Here is a 27,753-nt window from a genome sequence, read left to right on the forward strand (position 1 = left end):
TTTTACCCTTGTCTAATTACCAAGGGGTTTTTGTGGTGCAGTATCAGCTGAACGCTACTTGTTGTCTGTATGGACTGAATAATTTCTGCAGTCTAAGGTTTAAATTACCATCAGGATATCTCTTCAGTTTTATTTTTGTTTCAATTGGCCCATGAATACTTTTCATCATCTGCGTTCATGCTGCAAAGGAATGCATAAAAAATAACCATGGTTACCTTATAAAATATAATATCAGTGACTTGACATTTCCAATCTACCTTAACCCCTTTATTTAAGGACTGGTAATTCTCTTCTTTCACGGAAAATATAGTTGTAGGCATGACTTTTCCACTGCTTAGCCAGATGTTTGGGGTTTTTTCCACTGAATCAGAAGCCACTGTATGTAAAAATCAGTTTCTCAGCATGGACTGTGTCTTATTAGGAAAGGAAAATGTCGCTCCTCCTGTTTGTCTTTGCCTCAACCAGAGATGATGAGCAGAAGACATGACAAAGAAATGACCCCACTGGCCCCCTTTGGAGAAAGTAGTCTTGTTTTTTCTCTGAGCAGCATTTGTTCCCTTCAGTACATGTTCCTGTCAATCAACCCAGGAGGCCTTGGGAGACAGAAGGGGTGTTATCCAGACCTCTCTCTCTTTAAGCAAGGAACTGCTAGCTGCAAAAGAACCCATATGTGATGCTTATCTTAAGGAAGGCTGGAATACTTAATAAGACATAACTGGTGCATGACCCTGCACTATGTTAATGCCTCTCTTTCTCTTCCTTTTAACTGGAAACACAATGCAGCTGCTAGAATTTGATTTTATGTGTAGGTCTTTAAATCTAATTTGAATTCCACACGAAAATCTCAATGCTTTGCAGCACTTCAACCCTCACTCTTGTATTTTATCACTGAAATCCTGTTGCTTTCCTGGGGAACTTTTTGTGCCTATCTCATGAGCAATATGGAAAGATACAGTTGTAGTTGCACATAGCAGGGGTTATACATGGTCATGCTGGATTGTGCCAGAACTCCAGGGTCTTCATTTCAACACACAGTGTCTTGTCAGAGAAGTTGGACTGGTTTCCACTGAGCTTTGCTAGCCTCAGGTTACACACCATTCTTTCAGTTTTCTTTTTATCGTGTTAAATAGAGAGATCATTCTTCAGACATACATCATCCACTAAGGGAATATTTTGGAAGTTCTATATTAATATTTTACTAGGTTTTCTCTAATCTTATTTCTGAAAGATGTGGTTTCCTCAAGTCTGCTTCTACCCCTTTGCAATCCATACTGTGTTCAGATTTCCAGTGAAGAGAATTATTAAAAAAAAAAAAAAAGATGTTATTTACCAGTCTTTTCCTCCATTCCTTACATTTTTTTCAGACTACCAGTGTTCTATGTAACTTGACAAACGCTTTATGCCACAGTTTGGGATGCAATAGACAGCATCATTTTAATTCAGAAGAAACTTTATGAGTCGGATCGATCAGGCCATAGAAAGTATTTCATGAATATAAAATACAGCTGGGTTAATCTTACAAATTTTATCCAAAAAGTACTAGATTAATAAGAGAATAGGTATATTTCTTGAAAGAAATGAGGTGACAAGAATTGTCTTCAAAAGGATATCAAAGTAGGCACATATTTGTTGCTACTGAGCTGACTATAAATTGGCAAATGATCAACAAAGTAGATTTCATGCATTTCAAAGGCTCAGCCTCAATATCCCTAACTTATGTAAGCTGCTCCTTACCTCTATTTCAGTGCTGAGTTTTCATATTCAATATACTACATTTTTTCTGGAACATCTGATTCTACTCATGTTTTGTGAGAAATTAGAGTGCAAGTTCAATAGGGAATTGGATGCAAGATAACTTCAAATACAGCCTCTCATGTATTTAAAAGGCAGCTATAGTAGCTTAAATTTATGTAAAAGCCATGCTGGTCTCCATAGCACAGACTTTGTTGTATAATGCAGGGCACAGTGATGTTTCCTAACAAGAGTGATCTGTGCACATCTGTGCATGTGTTTTTCAAGTGCTGTATCCAGCCTTTGGTCCAGTTCTTTTGTCTCTAACATAGAGAACAGTAAGATGGGGAGGTGGCAGTAAGATGGCACAATATTATTTGTCATGACTTTGCCATGAAGCCTTTGTAGAAACGTCATTCTAATGAAAGCGAGAAAACGATTGCAGCCCCTGTTTAATGAAGTGTAACAACCAGAGTGCCTTGAGATTAAGGGCAGTACTGAGATGAAATTCCCCACTGAATATGGAAAGACTTAGAAGGTATGGGAGAGCGGCTCATGTCAGCCAGCTCATGTCAGATGTGAGGGACATGGGTGTTTTGCTGTAGATTTGAAGACCACAGATGTTAAACATTGATAGCTGTGACAGGGAAGTGAGCAGACTTTCCCAACAGGTCTGGATGTGAACCCTGAGTGCTGGTGGCCCAGGATAGCATGGTGTGAGATGGACGTTGGAATCTGAACCCTGTTGTGCCCCAACCACAGCCAGGTTCCAGTGCCTTGTGGGCTCCTGGGCATTGGTGGAACCAGGCTGCCTGCTTTTGTGTTCATGCTTGAGCCTTAAGCATTCCTTAGATGTGCAGAGGAGGGTACAGCTAAAATTATAGGCATTTACCACAATAAATGAGAACAAAGAGCAGATGCATAATTTTGCTGTCCTCTTCTATATGTGCTGCCCGGGGAATGATGTTTGCAGTGAAAGAAAAGTGCTGGGAGGAAGCAGGCACAGTGACAGACAGTGACCACAGGGAAGCCTCCCAGACTTCACCCAACACCCTGCTGAGTTTTGGTTAAAATACCTACTCATTCTTGCAGGTTCTGGGATGTCTCCTAAGCTTGTTTCTGCGTCTTGACTGATTGCTCTTTCTGTGTCTTGACTGATTGCTGCCTGTGCTTACAGCACCAATATCACAGATGTCCAGTCGTCATTAGTCCACAGGAAGGGAAACTGGGCAAAGTCTATATTGAAGGTATTTTGCTCCAGGTATCAACATAAAAAAGTAAAACGTAGGACACAGCAAAATATTGGGTCATCAACAAAGCTGGGAGATCTTGGAATCTAATACAGATTGCAGTACAATGCTGGAGGGAGGCATCGAGTGCAAGGCTTTACTCCTTGGCTGTTCTTCAGCAGAAGGAGCATCAGTTGAGAGTTCCCTTGTTCCCAGGCTGAGGACCATGAGCTGTTGGCTTTTGTGGAGGGGTTTCCTAAACATAGCTATCTTCTTTTGTGACCTAGTTAAGCCTAGAGTTGACTGGGAGAAAGTCTTTTGGGTAGTTTAAATTATAAAATTCTAATAGTTGAGTAATTAAAAGGTCTCTTATTTCTTCTCGACACCAGTCATTTATCCTGCTGATATTTCTGCCAGTTTGTTGGAGAGCTCATGTTGTGCAACACTGGTGAAATGAGCTGCAGGCATGTGTTTGGCTGCTATTACCAGGAGTCTTGTTGTGTGCCCTTGTGTGGAACTGAGACCAGGACTGACAAAATAGCTGCGAAACAGGGATGTGGTTTCATAGAGAAATAATTGACACAATAATTTTATCAAATCATGTGATGGTGTTAGGTTATGATAAGAATGTCATTTGCCAAGCACAGCACTTTATTTTGTATTTTAAAAGCACATTAAAAACCAGTGCTCTCTATTTCTGATACAGAACAGTCTGTCAGCAACAGTTCCTCATCACTGTACCCACAATCTCCTTGTGGCTTGAAGTCATTCCCTACCCATGAATATCTAAACTCTCACTATTTACACAGGCAGACAGTCATAAGACAAGAGGGTACAATTTTAAACTAAAAGAGAAGAGATTTAGATTAGCTATTACAAGGAAATTCTTCATAGTGAGGGTGGTGAGCCACTGGCACAGGTTGCCCAGAGAAGCTATGGATGACAGGTTGGATATTCAAGGCCAGATTGGATGGGGCCTAGAGCAACCTGGTCTAGTGGAAGGTGTCCCTGCCCATGGCAGGGGGTTGGAATGAGATGATTTTTAAGGTCCCTTCCAAGTGACACCATTCTATGATTCTGTATTTCTATGAAAAATGTAAAATATCAAGCAGCCTGTTCATTCACCTTCTAACTTGACTATTCATTGACCTTTCTGCTTGTGGATTTTTTCTTTATTTACCTTTTTTTCTCCCTAATAGTGGATTTTGGGTCAGAACAGTTGTGTTCAGATGGTTAAGTATCCATTGAATGCAAGGAAGCTGAAGGAGCTGTGGCTGCCACTGTCAAAATGATTCCAAAATAACTTTGTGGATGAGAGTGACTGTCAGATCAGACGAGAGCAGTGTGGTTTGGGTCTGCTTGCTTGGGGCAAACAGAGTTAGAGAGGATAATACCAGTTAGATTAATAGACGAGCAATGCACTCTTAAGAACTGTCTTATATGCTGTCAGAGATCCATCATGAAAGTTACAGTGGCCCCTCATGAGTGTGCAGCAGCAGCAGTATTTGGGAAAGGGTCTGTTCCCAACTGCGTTTCTTGTAACATCTGCAGTATTTGGGATGAGGAACGCGTGGTTTCTTTGTGGCTGGTACAACAGCTTTCTTCTGGGAAGTCCCTGCTAAGAGCACAGTCCTTAGCAAGCAAGAGGAGAGAACTGGACATGGGTTTTGCTGCTGGTTTGGCTAATTGATGAGGTGCTCTTCTCCCCAGGGGCACCATCTGCAGTCCTGCTGCTCCCGCAGCACCGCCTGGTTGGTGCCAGGAGGTGACTCTGTGCCTTTCACGTGCAGTTTTTTGCCCAGCTGTGTAACTCCTGATCTCCTTTATTACCACTTAACACAGGCAAACATTCGGGGTCACTGCTTGGCCAATTTGTTCCGCCTTTATGTATAGAGATTGCAAAACAGCTGAGGATGTCTGGCAGCCAGTAGAAGTTTTATTTCTGTGCATGAAAATAGCCATAGATACATTCAATGAGATAATTGGGATCATTAAACTTTCCTATAGTAATGCCAGTTGCAATTTCATCCCTGTATGGCTAAAAACATAAGCACCATCAATGAACAAAAAAAATAATAATATCTATTTCTATCCTAAATATAGCAGAAGGAGCATTGGCATTGTAACATCAAAATATGAGCCTGATCTGAGCTTTGTCATTAGTGATCTTATGAAGACCTGGTGTGCTTCAAAATAAGAGTGATTTTTCTGGATGACAACAATCAGAATAAGTTTTGTTTAGGCCAGATCAGTGGTTATCACCATCACATGAAGCACCATGTGAAGCACTGCAAGTCAGGAACCCCCCCTGGTATCTCTGTCTTACGTTTTGTCTCATCTGCAGTCAGGGTAGCAACAGAGCATGGGATGATGGAGGGAAGGGCAGTGCAGTGTGCAAGGACAGGAGAGCAGGCACATCTGTCTCCCTAAGGCTTCATGCCATACCAGCAGGCCGCAGCAGAAGGGAATCTCTCTCTCTCTCTCCACCGTTGCGTGAAATTACTCAGTGCCAGATATCAGTCAAAAGTAAATCTCTCCTGTTCAAAGACAGAGAGTTCGTAGGAATCATTAATAACAAAACTCCCTCTGTGCAGAGGCTGCTGGGGAAGGGTGTGCCAGAGCACTGGGGAGCAGAGGAAAAGAAAAATAGGTCAAATAAAGTCCTGCTGAAAAAGGAGTAAATGCTCATTGATAGTATGAAATCGGATGTAACTGAAATCAACAGGGATGAACTCTGTTGGACATGAATTGGCCTGTGCCATGCGATCCTCACAGAAGGGAAGAGCAGGGCTGGTACAGCAGCTGACAGAGAGTAACAGCAAGGGATGGGCTCAGAAAAATTCACCAAGCAAAACAGAGTTCAGCATGGAATGGGAATGTCATTAGCTGTCTGCTGCAAGGCTGTCTACAGGCTGCAATGATTCCTGCCTTAATGTTGAGCAAACCCCATCTCTCTGGTCTGACGGTAGTGATTTGTGTGGAAAGCTTTTCCAATTGCCTTGGGATGTGCTGGAAAACCCTCCTGGCTGCCTCTCCTGAGGAGGACTTGTGGACAGGGTTGAAATGGATATGGGGCCACTTTGCTACAGTGGTTTGCCTGCTCTGTTTTCCAGCATCTGAAATAACTGTGCTACCCCTGCTTTTCTCAGGATGCAAGCCTTTAACCTCCAAGAGAACCTCTAGCAAACTTGAGAGGAAGATCAACTCCTTTTTTTATCCTTGCCCCCCTTTTCTTCTTCCTTTTTTTCTGCTTCAAAAGAGGCTCTGGAGAGGACTTACAGGGAAAACAAGCAAGGAGGAAGTATGAGCTGTCATAAATAATGTTAAAACAAGAGTTAGACTTGCAGTAAAGTAACAAGGCACCTGAGAAAGTGGTGACAGAGTTGTGAAAGTTTTCAAAGTGCTTGTGTCTGATTGATGCCTTGAGGGCATCAGCTGAGGGTTCTCAGGGCATGTGTATAAGCAAGGAGAACAGGATACAGCCACAGCCTCAGTGGGCGCGCTGAGGTCTTCAGCTGTGGTGCCAAGACATGTGAAGGTTTGGCTCTTGTAGGAAATCATGAAAGAAGAGCTGAACTCTGGGCTTTGTTTGCATGGAACCATGAGGAACTTAGGGCCACAGATAGAATGAAGACTGAAAGACTGAGCAGTGCAGTGGAAGCACATGTATCTCTAAAGACAGAGTGAAGGGGAAGAGTGGTGAAGAAGGAGTAGAGATGAGGAGGATGTTTTGGGATCTGGTGAGAGTAAATTAGGGACTTGTGATGCTGAGCAGACCAGAGAGGATGTGACATTTAGAGAAACCTCTGAAAAGACAATGAGGACAGTTGTGCATAAGTCTGGACTCAGGGACAGAACTGTAGCTGCAACATCTACTCAGGTCTTGGCTAAATAAGCAGAGGAACCCTGGGAAACATTGTGGGAAACCGTTGTCCTTCTATAGGGCAGCAAAAAACCCCTCCCTGTTATCCAGATCTGGGATCTGCACTATAAAAATGCGTTGGAAAGGTCTTGGGAGTCATGTGGCAGGATTAGGAAGGTCTAACAGTTTGGTTTACCTGGGAACATGGCCCGAGTAATTTGTCTGTTTGCAGATGTACTGGAACAATGTTTAACCGTGCATGTACAGGCAGTAAAACTGGGATCAAAGCAGTTGCTGTTGGCTGCTTCTGACAGTCAGGGCTGGGAGAGCTGGGCAAAGGTTGTGGCAGCTTTTCTGTTTCCTGAAGGATACACCTGATGGTTTTCTATCAGATAATCTTTAGTCTGAATGGAGGGTCTGGCCTTAACATAGCAACTGTAGGCTGAATTTTACTAGGGGTGTACAGGACATTGCACAGGAAGGGGCTAATGGTTCATTTGGGGCTGGGAGGCCATCAGCCTCCCATGGCTGGGCAGATTTTGGACACCGTGAAAGTGTTATTGCTGAATATAGAATCAAAATAGATCAATTATTTAACTGAACTTTGTCTAGGCTGGTTATTTCATTTTAGTCTGCAGTGGAAGTTGTGATGGGTTCTAAAAAGAGCCCTGGAGCCAGACGGATTGGAACTGTTTCCTGGCCACCTGCAGCCAGAAACCTTTGCTATGGAAATGCCTGGGTTAGGAAGCAGGGCTGGGATGCACAGAGCGCTCAGTGCTGCTCGGCAGTGAGGATGAGGTGATGGCAGATGAGGGGACACTGCTTTGCCAGATGAAGTTTGTTACAAATTTCCATCTGCTCAGAAACAGAAGCTATAAGGTTTGTGCTGAACAAGTAATTATTTGTTATACATTTTTAAATATGAAATCTAGTCCAAACGGCAAATATTTTTAGCGTGTGTCATTGTGCAGTGAAGAAAGCTGCCAGCAGCATAAACCAGAATAATGTTGTGTGGTGATTGAGCTGGGATGGGATTTTCTGCTTTGCCCATTTTCCCCTCCCCACGCCTGGGTGCTCATTCTTTCAACTGGGCTCCTGCTCACAGGAGGCAGCATCTTGCAGAGCCGGCTGCTTTGCCACCCCCTCCATTCATCTTACCTGTAATGGAAAGCACACATCTGGCACAGGTGGGAGGTGTTTGGCTGGGTGTGAAAACAGCCCTGGAAAAATGGAACAGGATTGCTGGTTTTTCTCCCAATGATATATGGAAGAGGCAATCTCACATCTCTTGGCTTTCAGCAAATGCATCCTGCGGGATGAACGTGCATGTGGTTTATAATGTAGGAAGATTTGGGATGAATGAAGCATTTTTCAGATTTTTGAGGAACTGATTGAATTGTTTCAGCAATGTTTTATCCTCTACTCTAAATTTCCCTAAAAAGTAGTGAAAGAATGGATTTAAGGTGCATCTGAGCATTTTAGAAACAGAACAGCTTATATTTTTAAGATAGTGGAAAATGTAGTTAGGAAACCTGTATGAAAATGAGTTCTTTTTGAGGGGTAGGATCTGTTGTGGATTTTGCTCAGTCTGTAAGCCAAATGATTCAGTTATTCCCTGAGCTTTCATGTAAGGTGACGGTGTGATCCTCAGGCAATCCCCTTGCACCTGCAAAGCAGCACAGGCAGGTATCCAGAGCGTTTCCCAGCTGTTCCAATTCCCAGCAAGAGTTTCCTCCGTTTCCTCCACCTTTCTTAAGACTTCTCACAGCATTTGAGCCATCAGTCCTGTCAGAGTCTGCTTTACCCTCTTGTCTTTCCCTATAACTCCAGCCGGAGGGTGAGAGGGATGCACAGAGTCGCAGCTGGGGCAACAGTCCAACCCCATGGGTGGTGGTACACATACATGATTTTTTTCCAGTGCCCTGAGCACTGCTGTCCTTCCCTTAATTTCCATAGATCTGTTCAATTAAGTAACAGAGGGGAAGGGTTTCAGCTGTAGGTTCCATAGGTGTATATTCCCGTGGGATTATAGCTGGTAGCATCTGGTGGTACCTTCATTTGCAGTAAGAGGGGGACTCTAACAGCACCATTTGACCCGATTACAGAGCAGAATGCAAAAAAAAAGCTAAATTCTGTGTGAGTGCTTCTAGAGTGGCTTTTCTCTTTAATCTTTGTTGGTGTTCTTCCCTAATTTCTGAAAAGAACCGCAGTAGTTGTCTGAGAGGAGCAGGTACTGATGCTGCAGACCCACAGTCATGGTTGCACTCTGGCTCACATCTGGATTCCAGATGTATATTCTGCACTACTCTCTTGCAGGTCTTTTGTACATATGAAGTGTATTGCCATCAATGAAAGCTCAAAGGGAGGGCTGAGGGCAGACACAGATGAAATGGGATCAGAGAGCAGGTTATCACCTTATTTTTGCAGCACAGTCTGCCATTCCAAAAGCACCAAGGGACCTCAACAATAGCAGTGAATGTAAAACCATACTCTCTGAGTGTCCAGTATATTTTCCCTAACTCTGTAAGCGAAAGCCTCCTGCCCTGGTAACAATTTCAAAGGAAAGAGGTCATGCCTTGATGAATGTAGTTTGAAATACCACATTTCCTCTAAAAGCAGGAGATGACGGTGCTTCTCGCAGAGGAGCTGTCTGGCAGATACACTGTGCATCTACAGTGAAGCCTGACCCGCCACCCAGTCCATGTCCCATCTTTAAATACATCATCTTTTGTTCATGGGACTCTGCTGCAGAGGACTGTGCCATCTCTCCTGGCATCCCAACCCTCTCCTTCAGGCTGCCCTTCCAGGGTTCATGGGTGGTGGGTGCTGCTCCCTTTTCTCCAGCTGTGTTGCATCCTGGCACACGCCAAAGCTGAGGTAGTCCAGGATTGGGATGGAGGTGTTGGGAAACTAGTGTTTTATTTTGATTTAAATACAAAGAATGATTAGTAAAACAATGTGAAAAAGAGCTCTCCACCCTATGAAGATGGAAGAGCTCTGGCTGGAGGCTCCATCCCTGCTGAGTTCTAGGAAGAGATAAATAAGAGGCAGTGGGCGAAGCTTGGAGGGGGACTGGGGGAAAGCTGGTGTTCATGCTGTCATGAGCACAGTGTGAGACCCTCAGAGTGACAGTGATCTCTTTCTGCCCTGGTGCCCCCATACACAGGATGTTGGGGTCCATGTCACACACAGCCTCTGCAGAGAGCCTGGGAGGGAGCTGCGTGGGGTGCAGGCAGTGCAAAATGCTCCACAGCGAGCTGGCTCCATTCGCCATCTCGTGGTGAGGGCTGGCTGGGGCTGAGGTGTGCTGGGACAGCCTCAGCCGGGGGTGGGGGGCAGGTGGACACCTGGGAGGTGGGGGGCAGACAGACACCTCATCCTTCCTCTCTGGCTGGAACAGGCTGTGGGCAAAGAGCTCTCCTGCACCTACTGGGACAGCAGAGCAGGTTGAAAGATTCACACAATAATATTCCACACGGAGAAGGCTGTTAATGACAGGGGATGTGATTGACTGCCTTTTTCTGTTGCTGCTGTATTAGCTCTATTTAAATTAGCTCACATTAACTGCAGTTATATTTAACATTGTCTGTCTGCATGGCTGAATTTTTAGATTGTTAATTTTCAATTGCAAATCGCTTAATTATGTCTGAACTTTTTATAAATATTTGTAACATGAGTTAATATTTTCTATTACATGCAATACACGGCCTGGAAAAAACTAATTGCTCTTAGTGCTGCACACTGGGTCTGGCAGGAGCCCCCGAAGCCTTGATGCTCTCTTATCAGAAGGCTGTTGCCTTCACAGCTTATGTGTCAGAAACTGAGGTCTGTAGCCGGTGCTCTGTGTGTGTTATGGTCAGGAAAGCCATTAGGATTCATTTGGCTCCCTGACAAGAAGAAAAGGAAATGTTTATTGCCTGCAGCATGGTAACATGGTGAAGACTGACGGCTCATGACTCTACATGTGTGTATTAGTGCTGCACTCCTGCAGCCTGCCCTGGACATCAATATAAAAGGTGGAAGGTGGTGGCTCTAAGACTAGGAGAAATTTTAAACTGTAGTATTTTTAGGGTCTTTGAACCCCAGGGCCCCAAAAGCTCATCCCTGTTCACATAGGGGAATACCCACTGCCCATCCTCCCCTACCCAGGCAGGGCTGCATGTAGCCTGGGCTCAGCAGATATGGATATTTGCCTTGATGAATCTCCTGCAGGGTTTATGTGAAGGGTGGGAGACTGAACATCTCAGCTTGTATCTGCCTGGCTCATGGCTGCAGCTCTTCTGCTCACGGATGTGCTGAGCGAGAGTCCCCAGCGCAGGGAGGTGGAGTGGCCTCCCTGGCAGCTCTGAGGGCTGATCCCCAGCCATGTCTGCCATGAGCCTGTTCTGCAGAGCAGCTTCTAGCTGGGGTGGCAGCTTCCAACATCAAGAGGGGAGGGAAGCACAAAGCACCCTGTAAACCTTGGTGGGTGGTTGCTGTTGGGATGTATTTCCCCAGGGAGCAGCGCCCTGTCCTCAGGGTGCACCCACAGCCTGTGCTGGCACAGGTCTAGCTGGAGTCTGTGAGCATTGCCCAGGCAGTGGGAGGGGTGTCAGGGGTCAGTCAGGACCGGGCCCAAATTCAAGGCGGGATGGTGCAATCCCAGCCTGTAACCCAGCTTCACAGCAGCCATGATTTGAGCTGGTTAGAGCAAGGCTAGGGCAGGCCCGGGAGCAGCAGTGCTGTGCTCTGTGCAGAGGGAGCTGGGCTGTCCAACCGTGTTGCAGGAGCTGCTGCTGCCAGGCTGAAGCATCTTCTGTAATTGTTATAGTATCTGTACACATAAATTATTTATTATATATTTAATGTGGACACATAACAGCATTTTCCATATTGCATAGATGGCTTGCTGGGCAGACTGTCCTCACCAGTAAGGGGACAAGGGTGGTGTACCCCGTGGGAGGACTTGCCCCATCTGCTAAGCTCTCCCTCCACATGGTACCTTGTGCTGTATTCTTCCTTCTCATCTTAGGGACTCAGTGCTCCTAAAAGCATTACATTTTTGCTCCCTGTGTTTGTTTCTTCGTAGCCTTTTCTGCTTTTCTGTGTCTGCTTCAGTTCTTCTCACATCGTTGATCCTTAATGCAGGTGCCAGAGCATCTCACAAGGGTTTTGTGCGGGGTTAGATCCCACATGACAGCTCACAGCTCCACGTGGCCCTTCTCAGAGATGCCATACATCCATTTTGTGCCACTGGTTCTTCAGGAGCAGAATAGGTCCTGTTGGTGGGGATCAGACAGTAAAAGAGGAGGTGGATGTTCCCAGTCAGCGAAACTAAGATTCTAATCCATATTCCTCGTGGGGTTTTTTCCTGTTATTGGATGTTAATTATCTAAAAAAGAAGTGACTTTTCTGAAATGCATTGATATATTTGATAGGATTGGTATGACTAAGGGTACTGCTTCTGTTCAAAACCAGGAGATTCCCCCTGAGGTAAACTTCTCTGAAACCTTTGAATGACTCAGAGCCCAGCTGTCTGGGCACTGCTCTAAGAAAAGCAAGGAAGTGACCTTTTAATTAGCATAATATAGTAATTTAGCATAATAATAGTGATTACTTATTAATCATTAATAGTTGTTCTTATGTAATGATGAAAAGGCCTTACAGATGTGTTGTTTCTGCTCTGGATTTTGATAAATCGATGCTAATTAGTGAAGGTACAAACCAGAGGGACTGAAATAACTGGATCTACCATGGAAGGCAGTTCCCTTCCAGTTCTCCATTGCTGTAGGGAAAGGGGTCTGATGGTGACCTACACAGTCACTGCTGGAGAAGTGTGGTCCTAGTCACGAGTGAGATCAGCAGCTTTAGCTCCCTTAGGACACTGTCCACTGGGAACATGTAGTGACTTCTTTGCATGCTGAGGATTTGCTGCCTAGAGGCTTAGTTCTCCTAACTGTTTTCTCCCTGACCTCACAGGAAAGTTTACTGCGTCAAACCAGTGTGAAAGGCATCATCCTGTTTAGGAGATCGATCTCTTTAAGTCTCTGGCTGTGATAAATCTAAACTTCACAAATATCAAAATGCACTGCAATGAGCAGCACTGCAATTTTTGCTGTTTTAGTCCTTGAAAAAGTGGGAGCCATAACCTTCCCTCTACATTCCCTTTCCCCATTTTCTACTGGTAGCCTGTTGTTTGGCATATAAGGGAACCAAAACCTTGCTGTTCATGGCCTGTCTCTGCTTTGTCAGTTCTTTGCTTAGAGCTTTCTGCAGAAAAACTATTATTGCATAGACACCATTGGAGATGTTCCCACATTTTATTCCATTACTTTTAATCCTGCGGAGTGTCAAGAAAGTGGAGCTTTGCTGGACTAGGTCCTCATGCAACTTGCTTTAGCTCCAAAAGCCAAAGCCCATTTTGAATTACATGGTGAGTATGTCTACCAATAAGCTTTTAATCAAAGATGAGGATTTAAGGATGTGTAGACCATTCTTCCATAATGACTAGGATGAATTAATTGAGAGTAATTCTAGCTGTAAAACTTACTTGGAACTCAGTAGTAGTTTATTGCCCTGTTTAGGAAATTCAGGTGATTCTTTTCCCATTAACTCATGTGAAATTCAGCATATGATAAGCTGTAAGGAAACACAGGCAAGCTAAATGTAGTGGTCTACCTCAGGCAGCATCAACCAGCCAGTGCTCCAGTTTCTTTGGTGGTGCCACAGCTCAGCATATGCTGCCCGCACGCCTTCAAGCATCCTTATGCAATGCCATAAGAAGAGGGTATTAAGGCATGCTCAGAGGTCAGAGCCTCTGGACAGCTTTAGTTTTCAATCCCTTTCAGTGTCGTACACCTCTCACGGATGATCTTGCAGAGGGATTTGCAGGGTTCAAAAGTTCTCTGGCCACAGATGGGAAGGACGTGTCTTTCAAGTGGATGTGCTTTGCCATCCCTTTTCTTAACAGCTTGCAAAACGTTTGCAAAGGCAGGCAGCGCTTTTCCTTCCCCTTCCTGTTTTGCTGAATCTGTTTTTTCATTTTCTTTGATTTATCATTGCACATAAATCTGGAGGTATCTTTGCACAACCTCCTAGAAAGCTGCATGCTGGGTTTGCTTGTCTCAGCTTTCTTCAGCCCTGCAGTGCAGCCTTGCAAACCTGCAGAGGGGGTGTGGTGGTAGGCAGGTGATGGCACAGGGAGATGTCCTCTTTTCCTGCACAGGATCCATGCCTAGCACCTGTCTGCTCTTGCCACGACACCAGCAGCTGCTGATTGATCCATCAGTGCTCTGCAGATGAGCTGTAGCTCCCAGTACCCATGGGTGCTGCTGTCTGCAAGGAGGGCATGAGAAACCTCTGCCTGCACAAGCCACCAGTCCTGCTCTGAAATATGCTGGAAATCAGCTCAGTTTGTGGGATAAACAGATATCCAAAAGGATCGTAGTGAATTTGAGGGTGGATCTCTTGACCTCGCCTAGTGAAGCAGACACAGTCCCAGTGTCTGCAGGCAGATGTGATGGGTGGGAACCTGCACAGCCCAGGCAACTGCTGAGGCACAGAGATTTATTGCAACATTCTAAGATTCACACGGGGGCAAGGAAAGGCTGCTCTACATCCCAGGGAATATTTTCACTGACAAATCTACCGAAACCCTAAAGTTTGTGGACCATGAAATGAGATTTCTCTTTAAGAGAGAAGAAGGGAAGCATCAGCCCTTACTGAATTATCCAAGTCCTTTCTACTGTTTTAAATCACCCTCCCAGGACTCCCTGAGTGCTCTCTCACAGCAGCAGTCGTTCATTAGATAATCCAGGAGTTTGCCAGGATAGTGGGAGCAGGTACACATCCACAGCAAACAGCTGACTGTGCAACTGCAAATGGAAGCAACTGAATTCCTGCAGTATGGCCCATTTCACCTATACATGAACAAAATGGTGTGAGCTTCTCTCCAGGGGAGGGGGTTTGTCACTTTTGGGGGTGCTAGAGCCCTGGAGCTGTGTGAGGAGCTGACAGGGGCTCACAGGAGGAAAACCAAAAAGTTTGGTGAGGTAATATGTGCAGATTGTAATTCCTTGAATTAAGGAGAATTGTGCTAGAAAAATTCTGCATGACTCTGAACCTAAAGGGCTGATTTGGAGAGGTCTGACTGGCCAGAGGAGAGGTGGCCTTAAGCATCCCTGTTGTGCAGTGGCATTGGGAGATCAGTCCCTGAGATGTGCAGGGATCATACAGCATTGCAGTCCTGAGAGCTGATGGAGAGATGTTCTGCTGGTCCCTCCAGGTCTCCCAAAATCCTGTCTTGAACTGCATGAGTGATAGTTGCTGAATCCATGGTTGGACTGTGCTGATGCTGCTGGTTTTGCTGATGTGGGGAGGTGCCTGACATAGTGAAGCTGTCCTTGCTCTCATTTCAGATCCCAAGGCAGCCAGTGGTCTGGGGCTTGCACTTTGCTGCTTGGAGGGTTAGCAAGTTACCCAGGACATTAGTGACTTACCCTTCCAAGGCAGGTTAGCACTGGTCACATTCCCAATTTAAAGGGAGATCGGAATCCCACCTGTGGTTGAAGAACATGTGAATGTTCAGATCCTCCTGAAGCTTCCTGCTTCAGACTCCTGGGAAGAGGTTGGGGCCTTGAGTGCCAGACTGCCACCTTCCCGCTGCCCTTTGCCACTCATAGAGAGGAATATTTACTGTTGGTGGGAAAATGATGCTACAGAGCAGTCCGTGACATTGGCATGGAGTGTGGCTCAGGAAGCTGTGTGCCACACGGTACCACTCTGTCCTGTTTCATGGCACTTTATCTCCTAAAACAGCAGTTATGTGCTAAGAAATTGCTTCCCTGCAATGAGTCACTTTGGGGGCCACATGTTTTTCAGTTGGAGCACTCCATGATGCCAATGCCACAAGTTGTGAGTACTCCTGGAGTGACAGATTAATTATTAATTGATGTGGCTTATGAATTTTTCAGTGTTTTCTCACACTGCATCACAAAGGGAAACCACCTTTTACGAGACAAAGATCTCTCTTAAAGCCCTACATCAAAGCTGCAAAATTGTCACCCATATTGTGATCTTGTTCAGCCTTCACATGAACATGTTTGCTTTGAAATACTTAATCAACCATTTGCTGAGCTACAGAGCTCCCAGAATGTCAAAGGATGAGCTGCCTTGAAACTTTCTCTTTGAGGCTTTTGGCACCTATAACCATGTATGACAGATGCTGCACCATTTATTTTGGGAGGACTTAAGCCAGGCTTAGGAAGGACATGAGCATGTCACAGCATTTGTCTTTGTCCTCCAGGGACTTATTTTCCTCCCAGGTAAAATCATTCACAAAGTGGGTGCATGGTGGTGTGCTGGACACAGGGATAGAGAAGATTAGTGCTGAGAGTATCCCCAGCCAGAACAGTTCCTGCTCAGCAGCAGCCCACCTGCACCTGCCTCCAGTTGTGTGGCCATTCCCTGGTGCCAGTGCTGCCGTGGAGGAAAACCAGCACAGGCAGTGGCTGAGGATTTCTTGGACACCTGGACTAAATGCTTTCCTTTCCAGAAGGTGAAGAGCCAGATGTGTTTCTGTTCCCAATGCAGCGCAAAACAGGTTAGTGCCACTCAGTGTTTGCGCTGCCAGAGCATTTAAGTTGTGGTTTTCCAGAATCCCACTGCAAATGGCTGGTCCTCTGTAGAAGCACATGACACAGATGGGTGACTGGGTTCACCACCATGTTGTAACCCTTGTCAAGAGAGGGGAAATGCTTCCAGAGCAGCCCTAGTTATGCATCAGGAATGGGGATGTTGTGACACTTGCTGTCTTTGCTGGGAAACAGGGATCAGCATTAGCAGTGACTGACAGGGAGGGATTACATTGTTAAATGGTCCCAGTGGTTTCTGGCTGGGGCTGATGGCAATTATACCAACAATATCTGTCACATACACAGCATAAATGCCAGGCATTGAAGGTTGTATCTGTATGTTGCATCCTGTCACTGTAAATCCTAACAATGTTATTTCCAGCAGTGCTGAGCTCAGAGCGTGGGTGTAGCTCCCATGTCGTGTTTCACTCACTTGTGTCTGTTGGGATCATGTCCCATCAATCCATGTTTGGTGGCATGGCCAGATCCACTCTGCTCTTATTTACTGGCCAAGTGCTGTGTACAGTGTGTCACTTGTGCCACCAGCACGGTCCCCAGGCTGGATGTGTTGGCCCCAGCTGCAGCCCTCTGACAGCATGAGAGCTGTGCTCTGCTCAGTCCCCAGGCAGGTGGGTGGATCTGAGGTGTGAATCTGAGCAGAACTACTTTGGCCATAACAAAGAAGGAAAGAGGAGGGCAGCCTGCACTACTCCAACATCACTTTTGGGACCAGGGCTGCAACTGTAAACGATCAGGCTGTGATAAACTGTGATAAACTGAAGTTGGAGCTTTTAATATATAACACTTGATTTCCAAAAACATGGGGGTTTAAAGTAATACTGTAACCCTCTTCATGTCCTTGTACTGCCTTTGGCATTTCCTGGGGCGAATGGAAGTGAGCCTGGCCTCTAGACTTTTACTACAAGGCTCAGGCTGGCTTATGTGTGGGAGGTCTCTGACCCAGCAGTCAAACAGTTTAGGTGTGGGTTTAGTGGGTGCCTATGCATCTTGCTGTAGATATTATGACCTTATTAGGTTGATTGGTTTGAATCTGCTTCTGCCTTTCAAAGGTGTAGGGGGATTATCTCCTATTCCTCTGGGATAACATGAAGAAAATTCTCTCAGTGAGTTTTGTTTCGGGGGGGTGAAAGCAGAGGGTTGCTGCTGCAGGCCAGCATCTGGTTCTTACTGGCAATGAAAATTGTCAAACTCACATGATGAACATTTTAAACCCGTTTCTTTCATTTACTCATGCCCACTAAAAATTATTCCTTATTAACAGTTTGTATGTAAAAAAACCTTCTTCTGCAAGGCCTTCTTCGTGTAGTTGAACCCTCACAGGAGGTTAAAGTAGACACCTACCATGCAGCACCTGCAGTGATGGGCTGGCTGTGATGCCAGTCAGTTTTGGGTTCCACTCAGAACTTCATCTACATTTTTTTTTTTTTTTTTTTTGCTTTAGCAACTGTTCCACCAACGTCGATAATCTCTGCAGGGCAGGCAGAGAGAAATAATGTCATATTCGGGTAGACATATGAAAACATCTAATTTACCAGCAGGCAGTTGGGTAATGATCAGTTGAGAATTGCAAATTATGTACGTCGTGTATTTGTGGCACACTGCTGAAAAAAAGCCCAGTGCATATGACTAATCATATATATACTGAAATTTATAATACTTTTCACATTTAATTGACTGGGGCAACCTTATTATTTATATCTTTGCTTTATTCATAGCACACCCATAACATAGTCATAATGCAGAACAAAACTTAATTCAGTTTCTCTTGACTTTGTAAATCATTTATGTATTTGGCTGTCAAGTATTTGAATATAAAGTGGGCACACATGTGGCAGATAATAAATAGCTGATTCTCTAGTTAAGGAATTGGGAGTTTAATGGTGTTATGGTCTGTGTTGCCTTACTTGGATGTTTGGTCTTGCTTAGATGGCATGCCTCACATTTGCCCCTTGCCTTATTTCACAAGCAAAGTATATTTTATGGGCACCAACATTATTCTCTTAATGGCCCTGTATAGTGTTATGACTGTGTAAAATGTACTCGACTTGCTTTGGTGGCAGCAGGAGCCTTTCCCAGGCACAGGAGGAGACAGTGGCTGAACTGTTGGGCTGCTGCTCTCAGTCACCAAGAGATCTGCTGGAAGGTGCCAGGAGGACAGGCAGGGGCTGCCTCATTAGTACTGTTCTGTAGACAACAAGAAGAAAATATTATTTTGGCTACTACAGGCTGTGACTGCTTTCCCAAAGATCAGTTTTTGCCATGGAGCCATCATGCCGAGTCAAAAATACAGCCTGGAAAGATTTTTTGTTTCTTTTAAATACTGGATTACTTGGCTTGGCATCACTACTTAATCTTGGGAAGCGCAGCCCTGGAAAGCAATACCTTACCCACTCAACCACAGCCACAGAGGCTGCCTGGGGTGCTTGTTACCTCCTAAGAAAAATAATCTTCTGCAGTCAGATCTTTCATTGACACCTGTAGCATCACTGGAAAACATCTGCAAAATCAAGATAGTGCAGAAAGCATGAGGCAGTTTGCTGGCTCCTTATCATACCACAGAACCAACTCTCCTCCACAGCAGCATCCTCGATTTCTAAATTTAGCGCCTGAGTTATTTTGGGTAGTGTGTGATTAACCTCAATTACTGTAGCTCAGATGGAATTCAAATAATGCCCCTTCTTTCAGAGTTGCAAAGAAGTGGAAATCTGGGACTGTGCATTTCCTACCCTTAATGAAGCAGCTCTGACAGCTGCTTGCACACTGATGCAGGATAGTTGCGAGGTGCACTTGTTCACAGAGAAATTAATGGAGGCAGCTTGTCCCAAAAGGTGGTGGTGCTCCATGTCTCTCTGCTAGCTTTGGGATCAGGAATATAAAGATGAAAGGTTGTGTGGTACAGCTGGTGTGAATGAAACCACTGAAGCTTCAGTGGATTTGTATCATAGTCAGGACACTTTGTAGTTTTCCTGAATTAAAACAGTAATGAAGACATTCAAAAGCTAATCAGAAATACACTTTCCTTCAATCTCAGCCAAAGTCAATGTTGTCTCTCTGGAAAATCATACGAGGTGAAGCAGTGTGCCAATAAACACCTGCACGTGTGCAGGTCTGCACGAGCGTGTGTGGGAGAGGGGAGGTGCAGGATGCACAGGCAGAAGGCCAAGGAGGTGCTGTGGAAAGTGGTGGGCTGGGGGAAAAGTGTTGTGTTTCAACCCATCCAGGGGCCACCAACGGCCGAGCCCATTGTTCATCAGGCTGATAATCAGAACTTGCTGTAGCTGTAACTTTCCAGACTGCACTGCACCAACTGAGCCTTTCTTGTGTCAAGCAGTTTGTCTCCAGAGAAGGATGAAGCCCAGGGAGGTGATTATTACAACCCCAAGCCAGCAAACAAAGCTCATTTGCACGTAGCAGTCGATGGGAGAGCTGACCCACAGCGGCTTGTGGCAATTGCTTTTGCTGGGAGCCAGAAGGAGCTGATAGTTTGAAAACAAAGGCAGCATTTGGGGGGGTAGCCAGCCCTCCCGCCTGAAGTCACATTGACTCAAGGAGATGAACTAAACCAGTAAGGTTTTGCATCAGGCTGAGCTTGGGTTTGTGCCTCGTGGGTGGAGCACTGCCATGACCACCCCGCTGACCATGTGTCTAGCCTTGTGCCATGGCCAAAATGACCCCAAAGCAGTCTAAAGAGCAGTGAGAATCTTGAAAACAGCTATAAAATTGCCACCTCATTATAGCAGTTGTCGGATTGATTTTGTGCGTTTTTGCTGTTCTGTGATTTCATGCCTGTGTATTCCCACTAAAAATAACAGACCTGCTCCAAGTCCTACCAATAGGAAACTGTTTGCAGCAGTCACTGTACCTCTTCCACCTGTACTGTAATCACTTACTTAACTGGCAGAAACAACATTTTACCCTCAGAAGACATTTCAGAGCTGGGCAGATGCCGAACACTGAACCACAGGACTGTGGGCAGTGCATTGCAAAAAACACCCCAAAAATACCCCCACAAAATCTCTGCTGAAGTCTGCAGGAAAACTGATGGCATGAATTAGGTGGTAGCACAGGGATGAAGCAATATGGAGGAAAAGAGAAAGAAAATAAGCAAATGCTATTGCTGTGCATTTCTGCCAAGCTGCCTTATGTTTTTTCTGGGCCAGAGGTGTTTGGCTTGGTGATCTGGAGCTGCCAAGCGTCCTGCCCCAGCACAGGGTGCTGTGGCTTCTCAAGAGCCAGTGAAGTGATACCTCTGGAGGGCACCCCGCTTTCCAGGGTTTCAAGTAGTCACCATCAGAGTTTGCTGCGAGGCTGGATCACAGGGCAAAGTGGGTGTAAGATCTCAGGGTGAGGATGCTCAGCCCCAGGAGGCAGCTGGGCAGGTACCAAAACTGTCTGTCTTGGTGCTCACTGATGGTGAGCATCGTGGGCGTCCTTGGGGGGGGCTTCTGTTCAGGAAGGTGGCCCATCACCACTCCCTCTATGCTATACTTCACTGATAATGTAGTGCAGGTGGTAAGCTGGAAGAACTGAACTGCTCGTAAAGGTGCTGCATTGGTTAATTTTTTGCTTTTTGTTTTTATACAGCTGGACAACCCAGATGAGCAAGCAGCACAGATCAGGCGTGAGTTGGATGGACGTCTCCAAATGGCAGAGCAAATTGCCAAGGTAAAAAAAATTCTGCTGTTATTAATAAGCTTTTCATATATAAGTAGTTTGATGCAACCTCCAGGTTCTGTCATTCTCTTATGGGTTTTTCCTCCCAGTAATCACCATATAAAAATTACCAGGTTTTTAACTATAAACAAAACAACAAGTACAGCTGAAGCTGTTGTGATGTGCGTTCCTTGGAATGTCCTGATGAGCTGGGACAGGTTGGGTTCCTGCAAAATCCCTTACACATCCTCACCAGTGACAAAGATATTGTCAGACTCTGTCAAATTTCTGCATTGGGCAATAAGGTGTGTGATGGCATGTACAAAGGAGACAGAAATTGCCCTGAAGGGATTTGTACCTTTTGCTGGGCTGCTGGGAGCCACAGTTTCCTCCCTGTAGGTAGATACTGCCTCAGTAAAGGTACTTCATATGTGTTGTCCCAAACAAGTTCTCACTATGCATGAAAGCAGTCAGGCCAGCACTGCACCCTGCAGGCACTGCTGCTGTTTGGAGCAGCAGGCACAGGACCTCCAAAGAGTTTTGGTAACCAAGCACCTGGCTAAGATGCCTAGAGACCCTTCTGTAAGGAGCTGTCTCCCTAGGAGTAAATCACACCCTCACACAGTGCAGATTTGTGTGGCCTCTGATGGACCACAGATGGAGGGGGTTCTGTTGACATCAGTAAAGCCAAGATTTTATCCTTGCCTCTAATTAGATGCTCTGATAAAGCCCTAAAGGGGCTGAAGTCATTGGGAATGATCTATCTGGCCATTCTTGATAATCAAGAAACCATTACTAGAAGGAAAAGAAAAAGGTCTAATCAGAGAGGCAAGCTCAGTCTAGGGGCCTGCCTTTCAGCAGCAGCTCTCCCAGCACTGACCTGTGCCCAAATCGGGATTTTTCATAAGAAAGGTAATATCAGAGCTGTTTGCAGCCACACTGATATCCCTGGGTATGAAAAGCAGAGCACATTCATTTATGATCAGGCATTAGCAAGAGTGCTGTTGGTGCCTGCACAGCTCCTCCTCATTAACACTTCTGTTAAACAGCTGCTGCTGTTGCATCTTCAGGGACATAGGCTCTGGTTTTCCCCACTTCACTGATAAAATTACTGAGGTGGCCAAGGATGACATGGCCAAATGGTGGTGCAGCAAAACAGCAAACCGACTGCAGCTCTTTTGTTCAGCATTTGGCCCTTTGCCATTTTATTCCTGTCAAGAAAACCTACAGTACTCGTTTGCAGTGAAATGTAGGCCCCTGTGCAGAGCATGGCTGTTCCGGTTCTGAGATGGGTAGCCAGGCTCTGAGTGCCAGAATGAGATTGCCTGGTTTTGTTGTTTCATTTTCTCTTTATGGCATGTGGGACAACAATATGCATGATTCAGTAGCAGCCAGCAGAAGCTGCAGCTTCATGAATTATTTTTTGCAAAAGAGAATTTGCCATTTCCATTCTTCCCCTAAGGATGCTGAAAACAAACTATGACACTGCTGGCCCTGCGAGAGACAGTCAGGGGAAACTGCTCAACACAACCTGACATATCCCTGTGCAGAATTCAACCTTCAAAATACAACTGTGCAGCTTGGAGGGTGGTTTCGAGTAAAAGGAACTTACCTGTGATCCAGTTGGCAGCTACTGATATTAAATCTCCTTCATGGTACTGCTGCAGGCCTTCTCTCCGTTATGTCAGGTCCCACCAGCATCTGCCTATGAGAAACCTTGTTCTTTCAGACCCATGAATACCGTCTTTTGGAGGCATCCAAATGACCTTTTGAATCCTTCTCTGTATCCTCCTTTCTGGGCAAGGCTGCTTTCCCTCTAGCAGAGGGCAGGTTCACAATTCAACTCAGTGAAAGGATAGCATTTCCAATTTTATCTCCAATTTGCAGCTTTTAATACAGATTTGCTGCACAGGGAGGCTTACAGTGCTCGTGAAACCAGCCCTGAGGTGGCTGTCTTGGAGATTCCATGCTCGAGGCAAATTAATGCCTCGCTAATAAGTTAAGAAATTCGCACTAGGACATTTGCATTTCAGAGGCATCAAAGGCTGTGGAGTCTAACGGGACTTTAGCATTGCAGTGTTGCAGAACCAGTGGCTCTGCACGCCCTCGTCTGACCTGTTGTGTGACCTTGAACGGTGACTGTGCATGCCAGCCTTCCTGCCCCTGGATACAGGGCACAGCTCTGGGTCTTTTTGCCTTCCTGTGTGCCCAGGAGAGTGCAGCTCAGCACAGCACTAGGGCAGCATTAGGCAGGGTCCCCCACTGAGCCTGACTCAATCAAAGCACATAAGCCCAGCCTTGGAGCCAGGCGGCTTGAGGATCACACTCAAAGTCAAGCAGATGTTTTAAAGCTGAACCTGGACAGGCTTTTCATTCTGCGTGTTGTACTTTTCCGGCAACCAAATAGAGCAGCAGTACAACTGAGAGCTTAGTGATGCCAAGGCAGACATGTATTTCTCTGCAGTAGCAAGTGCTCTGCTGTCCTGGGGTGCCTTTTCCCCCACCCAGTCACCTGGCCTCAAGGACAAGGAGGAGCGCGTGTAGGGGCAACTAAATGAGACCTTGTGATGAGACCAGAGTGATATATCTGTCTGGGGCTGGGCCACTCTGCTCCAGCTTGTTGGACTGGTCATTTCTTGCAGTCTCTTAACTCTGCTTCTCTCTATGCTTGTCTCCATTCCTGATCCTCTCTCTGCTCAAAGTACACGTGGAGGTGACTAACACCCAATCTTGCTGTTATCTGCATTTCTTATAGTGCCTTACTCGAGACTTTCCCCAACTTTATCTCCAATCCAGTGGGTAACTAGAGACTACACCTGCATCTCTGCATTTCCATCATCAGTCAAATAGTCTCAGTTAAACTGTTTTCTGTCACTTTAGACATTTTAGCCTTAATATGAGATCTTGCTGGTGGCACACAGTGAAATGTCTCAGTCTTGCTGCACTTCTGAAGAGGTTTGTGGAGGGAGTGCCAAAATTGAAGTCCCTGGAGAGATGGATGGCAGCATGGTAAAAAAGCAATAATGTCTGAACATCATTGCTTCAGCAGTAGTTCTCAAAATCCACAAAACAGTTACTTTTTTTTTTTCCTAAGGGTGACTTGCAACTTATACAATGCATAGACAATAAAGCAGACTGATTAGGTAGTTTATCTTGCACCAGGTCTAATTTACATGAGGGAATTGCTTCCCAAGATTGAGACTGGAAACAGATGACTATATTTTAACTGCTTGGTGCTAGTGCTGCTGTGAACTGTGCTTGTAAGGAGGACTGATGCAAAAACTGGTGCAGTGGAGTACTTTTTCAGCAACTTGGTGACAGTCTTCTAGAAGAAACATGACCTTGTTTTCTTTTCTAGCATACATTTTACAAACAGCTTTTTACAATATTATGAATTGCTACCAAGATACTTTGCACGTCAGCTTCACATTCCCTGGCTGCAGATGCTGCCTCGCTGTCACACACCATGCACAGTCTCTCGTAACCCACTGAGAGACACTCGAATCCTGAGCAGATTCAGGGCATGGGAAGAGTTGTCAGAAGACAGGGCTCAGACCAGTGATGGGCAGAAGTTCAAAGCTGAGAACATGCATTGGGGAACATCATGTTTTTCTCTCACCGTCAGCTTTGGTTTTAATCTTTAAAGTTCCTGTTGACAACAAGCAGCACTGTAATGAAAGGTTGTTGTCTTGGAGGGAAATTCAGGCCCTGGCAAGTAGTGGGAAGGGTGTTTTACCCCTTCTTCCAGTTGGGACCACATGTTACTGCCCACACATTGCTGGTTTTCCCTCTTTGGGCTCCTTTCATACCTAGAAAACTGATGGAGCGACTGCTCAGAAGTGTTTTAAAAAGAACTGGTGCATTTGGGAGACTGGAAGACAAGTCCCATACTGTCAACATCCTTTGAATCCTTAGTAAATTGCTGTCAGTCACAAAGTTCAGCTGAGAGTTGACCTGGTGTGTTTGTAATTGTGAATACATACATATGAAAAAATCCATTTGCTGATAGAAAAATCAATGAAATGCAAGTCCATGCAACAAACAGGAAAGTTGGACAAGTACCAAGTAGTAAGTAGTAATTCTACGGAAACTAATAATGTTTCTACATTACCCAGGGAGAAGCTGTAATTTGTCATCTGGTTTGTGGGAGTTCCCTGCTAGCAAACCTCTGCAGATACTCATGGGGGATTCTTCCAGTGCAACAAGTGGCTGCCAATTGTCACAGCCATTCTTTCTGTTGTGTTTGTTTCCAAATCCAAGGAACGCAAGTTTCCCAAGTTTGTGTCCAAAGAAATGGAGAACATGTACATTGAGGAGCTGAAGTCCTCTGTCAATCTCCTGATGGCAAACCTGGAGAGCATGCCTGTGTCTAAAGGAGGCTCCGAGTTCAAGCTGCAGAAGCTGAAACGTAGCCACAACACCTCAATAATTGACATGGGAGAAGAAAATGAGAACCAGCTTTCCAAGTCAGACGTGGTGTTGTCGTTCTCCCTGGAGGTAAGTTTCACACACACCACAGGGTGCAGAGTTCGTGGGAGTAAAAATCACAGCAGCCAAGTTCTGCTCCCTTCAAACTTCAGTTAGTTGAAGCAAGGTGAGTAGAAATCACTTTCTGATCTCCATGAGGAACAGCTCCTCCCTGGTTACTGGAAGCTTTGCCTGTGGTCAAATGTTGTGTCCTTTCGGGTGTCTCACCATCTTGTTGGAACAAACTGTGTGATATATGCTGTCTGGCATTTGCTGCTGAGGTATATCAGATGGCTCAGAAATCTACATCATTAACTGACCTCCTCATGCAGTTTGTTACTGAGTGTACCCCAGTAAACCTGAGCCTGTACTGTCCCCCAAAACCAATACAATAATGCAACACTGTAAATGTCATTGTGTTTAATTATTGCCAGTTAGAGGGGTCGCTGTATTTCGCTGCAAGAATTGCTTCCTCTTTGAAGAATTGTTGAAAATTTCTGGGGTTTGAATGCACCAAACAGATTGGCTTGCAGTTTGTGTGGAAATACTGTGCTGTGCTGACTTGCTCTTTGCTCTGTGTTGAACACTGACTTTCTGCTCTGTCGAGCAGTTTGTCTGTGCAGCCCAGGGGAAGGCAGGATGCTGTGGGACCTCCATTACCTCTGACACAGGCTGCCTCAGTCCTGGAACAGTGTTGCTCAGGAGCTGTTTTCAGCCAACTCAGTTGTTTTGTGCAAACATATTTGTGGTCTATTTGCAGGCATATTTACTTCAAGGAGTCATCAGCTCACCCATACAGAGTTGTGGTTGTCTGTCAATGAGTGGGTTTATGTTACATTGTCAAAACAACTACTAGGATAGAGTCAAAAATGTAGGATGCAGAAAAATCAGAAAATTCTATTTTTGTGTAGTTTCTTGTTTATTTTGCTTCCTAAATGGGAAGCAAATGGGAAGCATTTTTATACATATCATGCCAGTGCAAAACTTAATGACACTGCTTGTCCAGTCTCAGAGTTTAACTCACTAGATGTCTGAAACTTTCTTTATAGTATTCAGTTCAGTCTTATTTAGAAATAGGGCTGTGAACCCAGAGATCGTGCCTTCAGGAGCAGCATTAAACAAAGCCTGACTTCCAAGCATTCCTGTTGGGGGAGCAGGGAACTATCACAAAGCAATAAACCTCCCTGTTGCAGAAGCCTGTGCATCGTGTACAGCCGTGTGTGAAGGGACTTGCCCTTACAACAGAGCGTCTACAATGCTTTGCTCCAGCTGAACCCCATCTGGTGGGAAGCCAAAGCTCAGTGAAGCACTGACTTCAGGAGCAGGCAGGTCTGGGCACCGCTCAGTGCTGAAAACTCTTGCTGCAAGAGAGCTTTTACTGAAAATGTGCACTCATTAGAGGGTTTGTGGAGCTCTGTGTGCCAGCGAGGGGATCTTCAGCTCAAGCCAGATCAGAAGACCTGAGGAGAACAATTTTAAACCCCTGTGTATATACTTCATAGATATCTGTGTTAAAACACGAACAGAAACTCCCCCGGTGCTTCTTGTAGAAAAGTTTAAGGTATGTAGTTAATGGGATTAATCACCTTTAAAAAAAGAAAAAAGGGTAATTACCTGCAAGAAACTAAGATGATGATTTCTTAATAAGAAAGGTTTCTTATAAGAAAGATGGAGAAAGATTTTTTTTTTTTTTTTTTTTTTTACCAGGACTGTAGAGTGACAGGACAAGGGGTAACAGTTTTAAACTGAAAAAGGGTAGATCTGGATTGAATATAAGAAAATGTGAGGGTGGTGAGACACAGGAACAGGGAACAACTAGGGCAAAGATGCTTTTTCCTTGGAAATGTTTGAGGTCAGGTTGGATGGGGCTCTGAGCAACCTGATCTACTGAAAGATGTCCCTGCCACGATGTGGGAATTGGACTAGATGATCTTCAGAGGTCAACCCCAAACTGTTGTGTGATTACTCTTATTGTTGTCTTGGCTGAGTAGTTGTTTGGTTTTTTTTCTGGATTACACATCTTTAGGCACTTCTAGGTGGGGCAGGACCACGTCTGTGAAGTCCATCTCCTGAAGCTTGGTACAGCCCTGGGCACCCAAAGGTTTCAACAAGCCCATGTGCAGGCAGAGGGAGTCCTGATCTCCACACAGACCTCGCTGGCTGCAACTCAGCCTGGGCA

The 27,753-nt window shown here is 45.3% G+C and overlaps 1 protein-coding gene across 15 annotated transcripts in view; it reads left to right on the plus strand.

The window, feature by feature from the left end:
- CADPS (calcium dependent secretion activator) overlaps positions 1 to 27,753 on the plus strand; it is a 211,905-nt gene that overhangs the window by 54,257 nt on the left and 129,895 nt on the right. For all 15 annotated transcript variants that reach the window (XM_051788784.1, XM_051788785.1, XM_051788770.1 and 12 more), the window contains exons 4-5: positions 21,039 to 21,119; positions 25,368 to 25,604. In XM_051788784.1, coding sequence (XP_051644744.1) covers positions 21,039 to 21,119; positions 25,368 to 25,604 — 318 coding nt within the window. The remainder of the gene's footprint in view (positions 1 to 21,038; positions 21,120 to 25,367; positions 25,605 to 27,753) is intronic.

The sequence above is a fragment of the Manacus candei genome, unplaced genomic scaffold, assembly GCF_025592945.1.
Source record: "Manacus candei isolate 608988 ecotype Guabito, Panama unplaced genomic scaffold, ASM2559294v1 h1tg000025l, whole genome shotgun sequence".
NCBI classification, from domain to species: Eukaryota; Metazoa; Chordata; class Aves; order Passeriformes; family Pipridae; genus Manacus; species Manacus candei.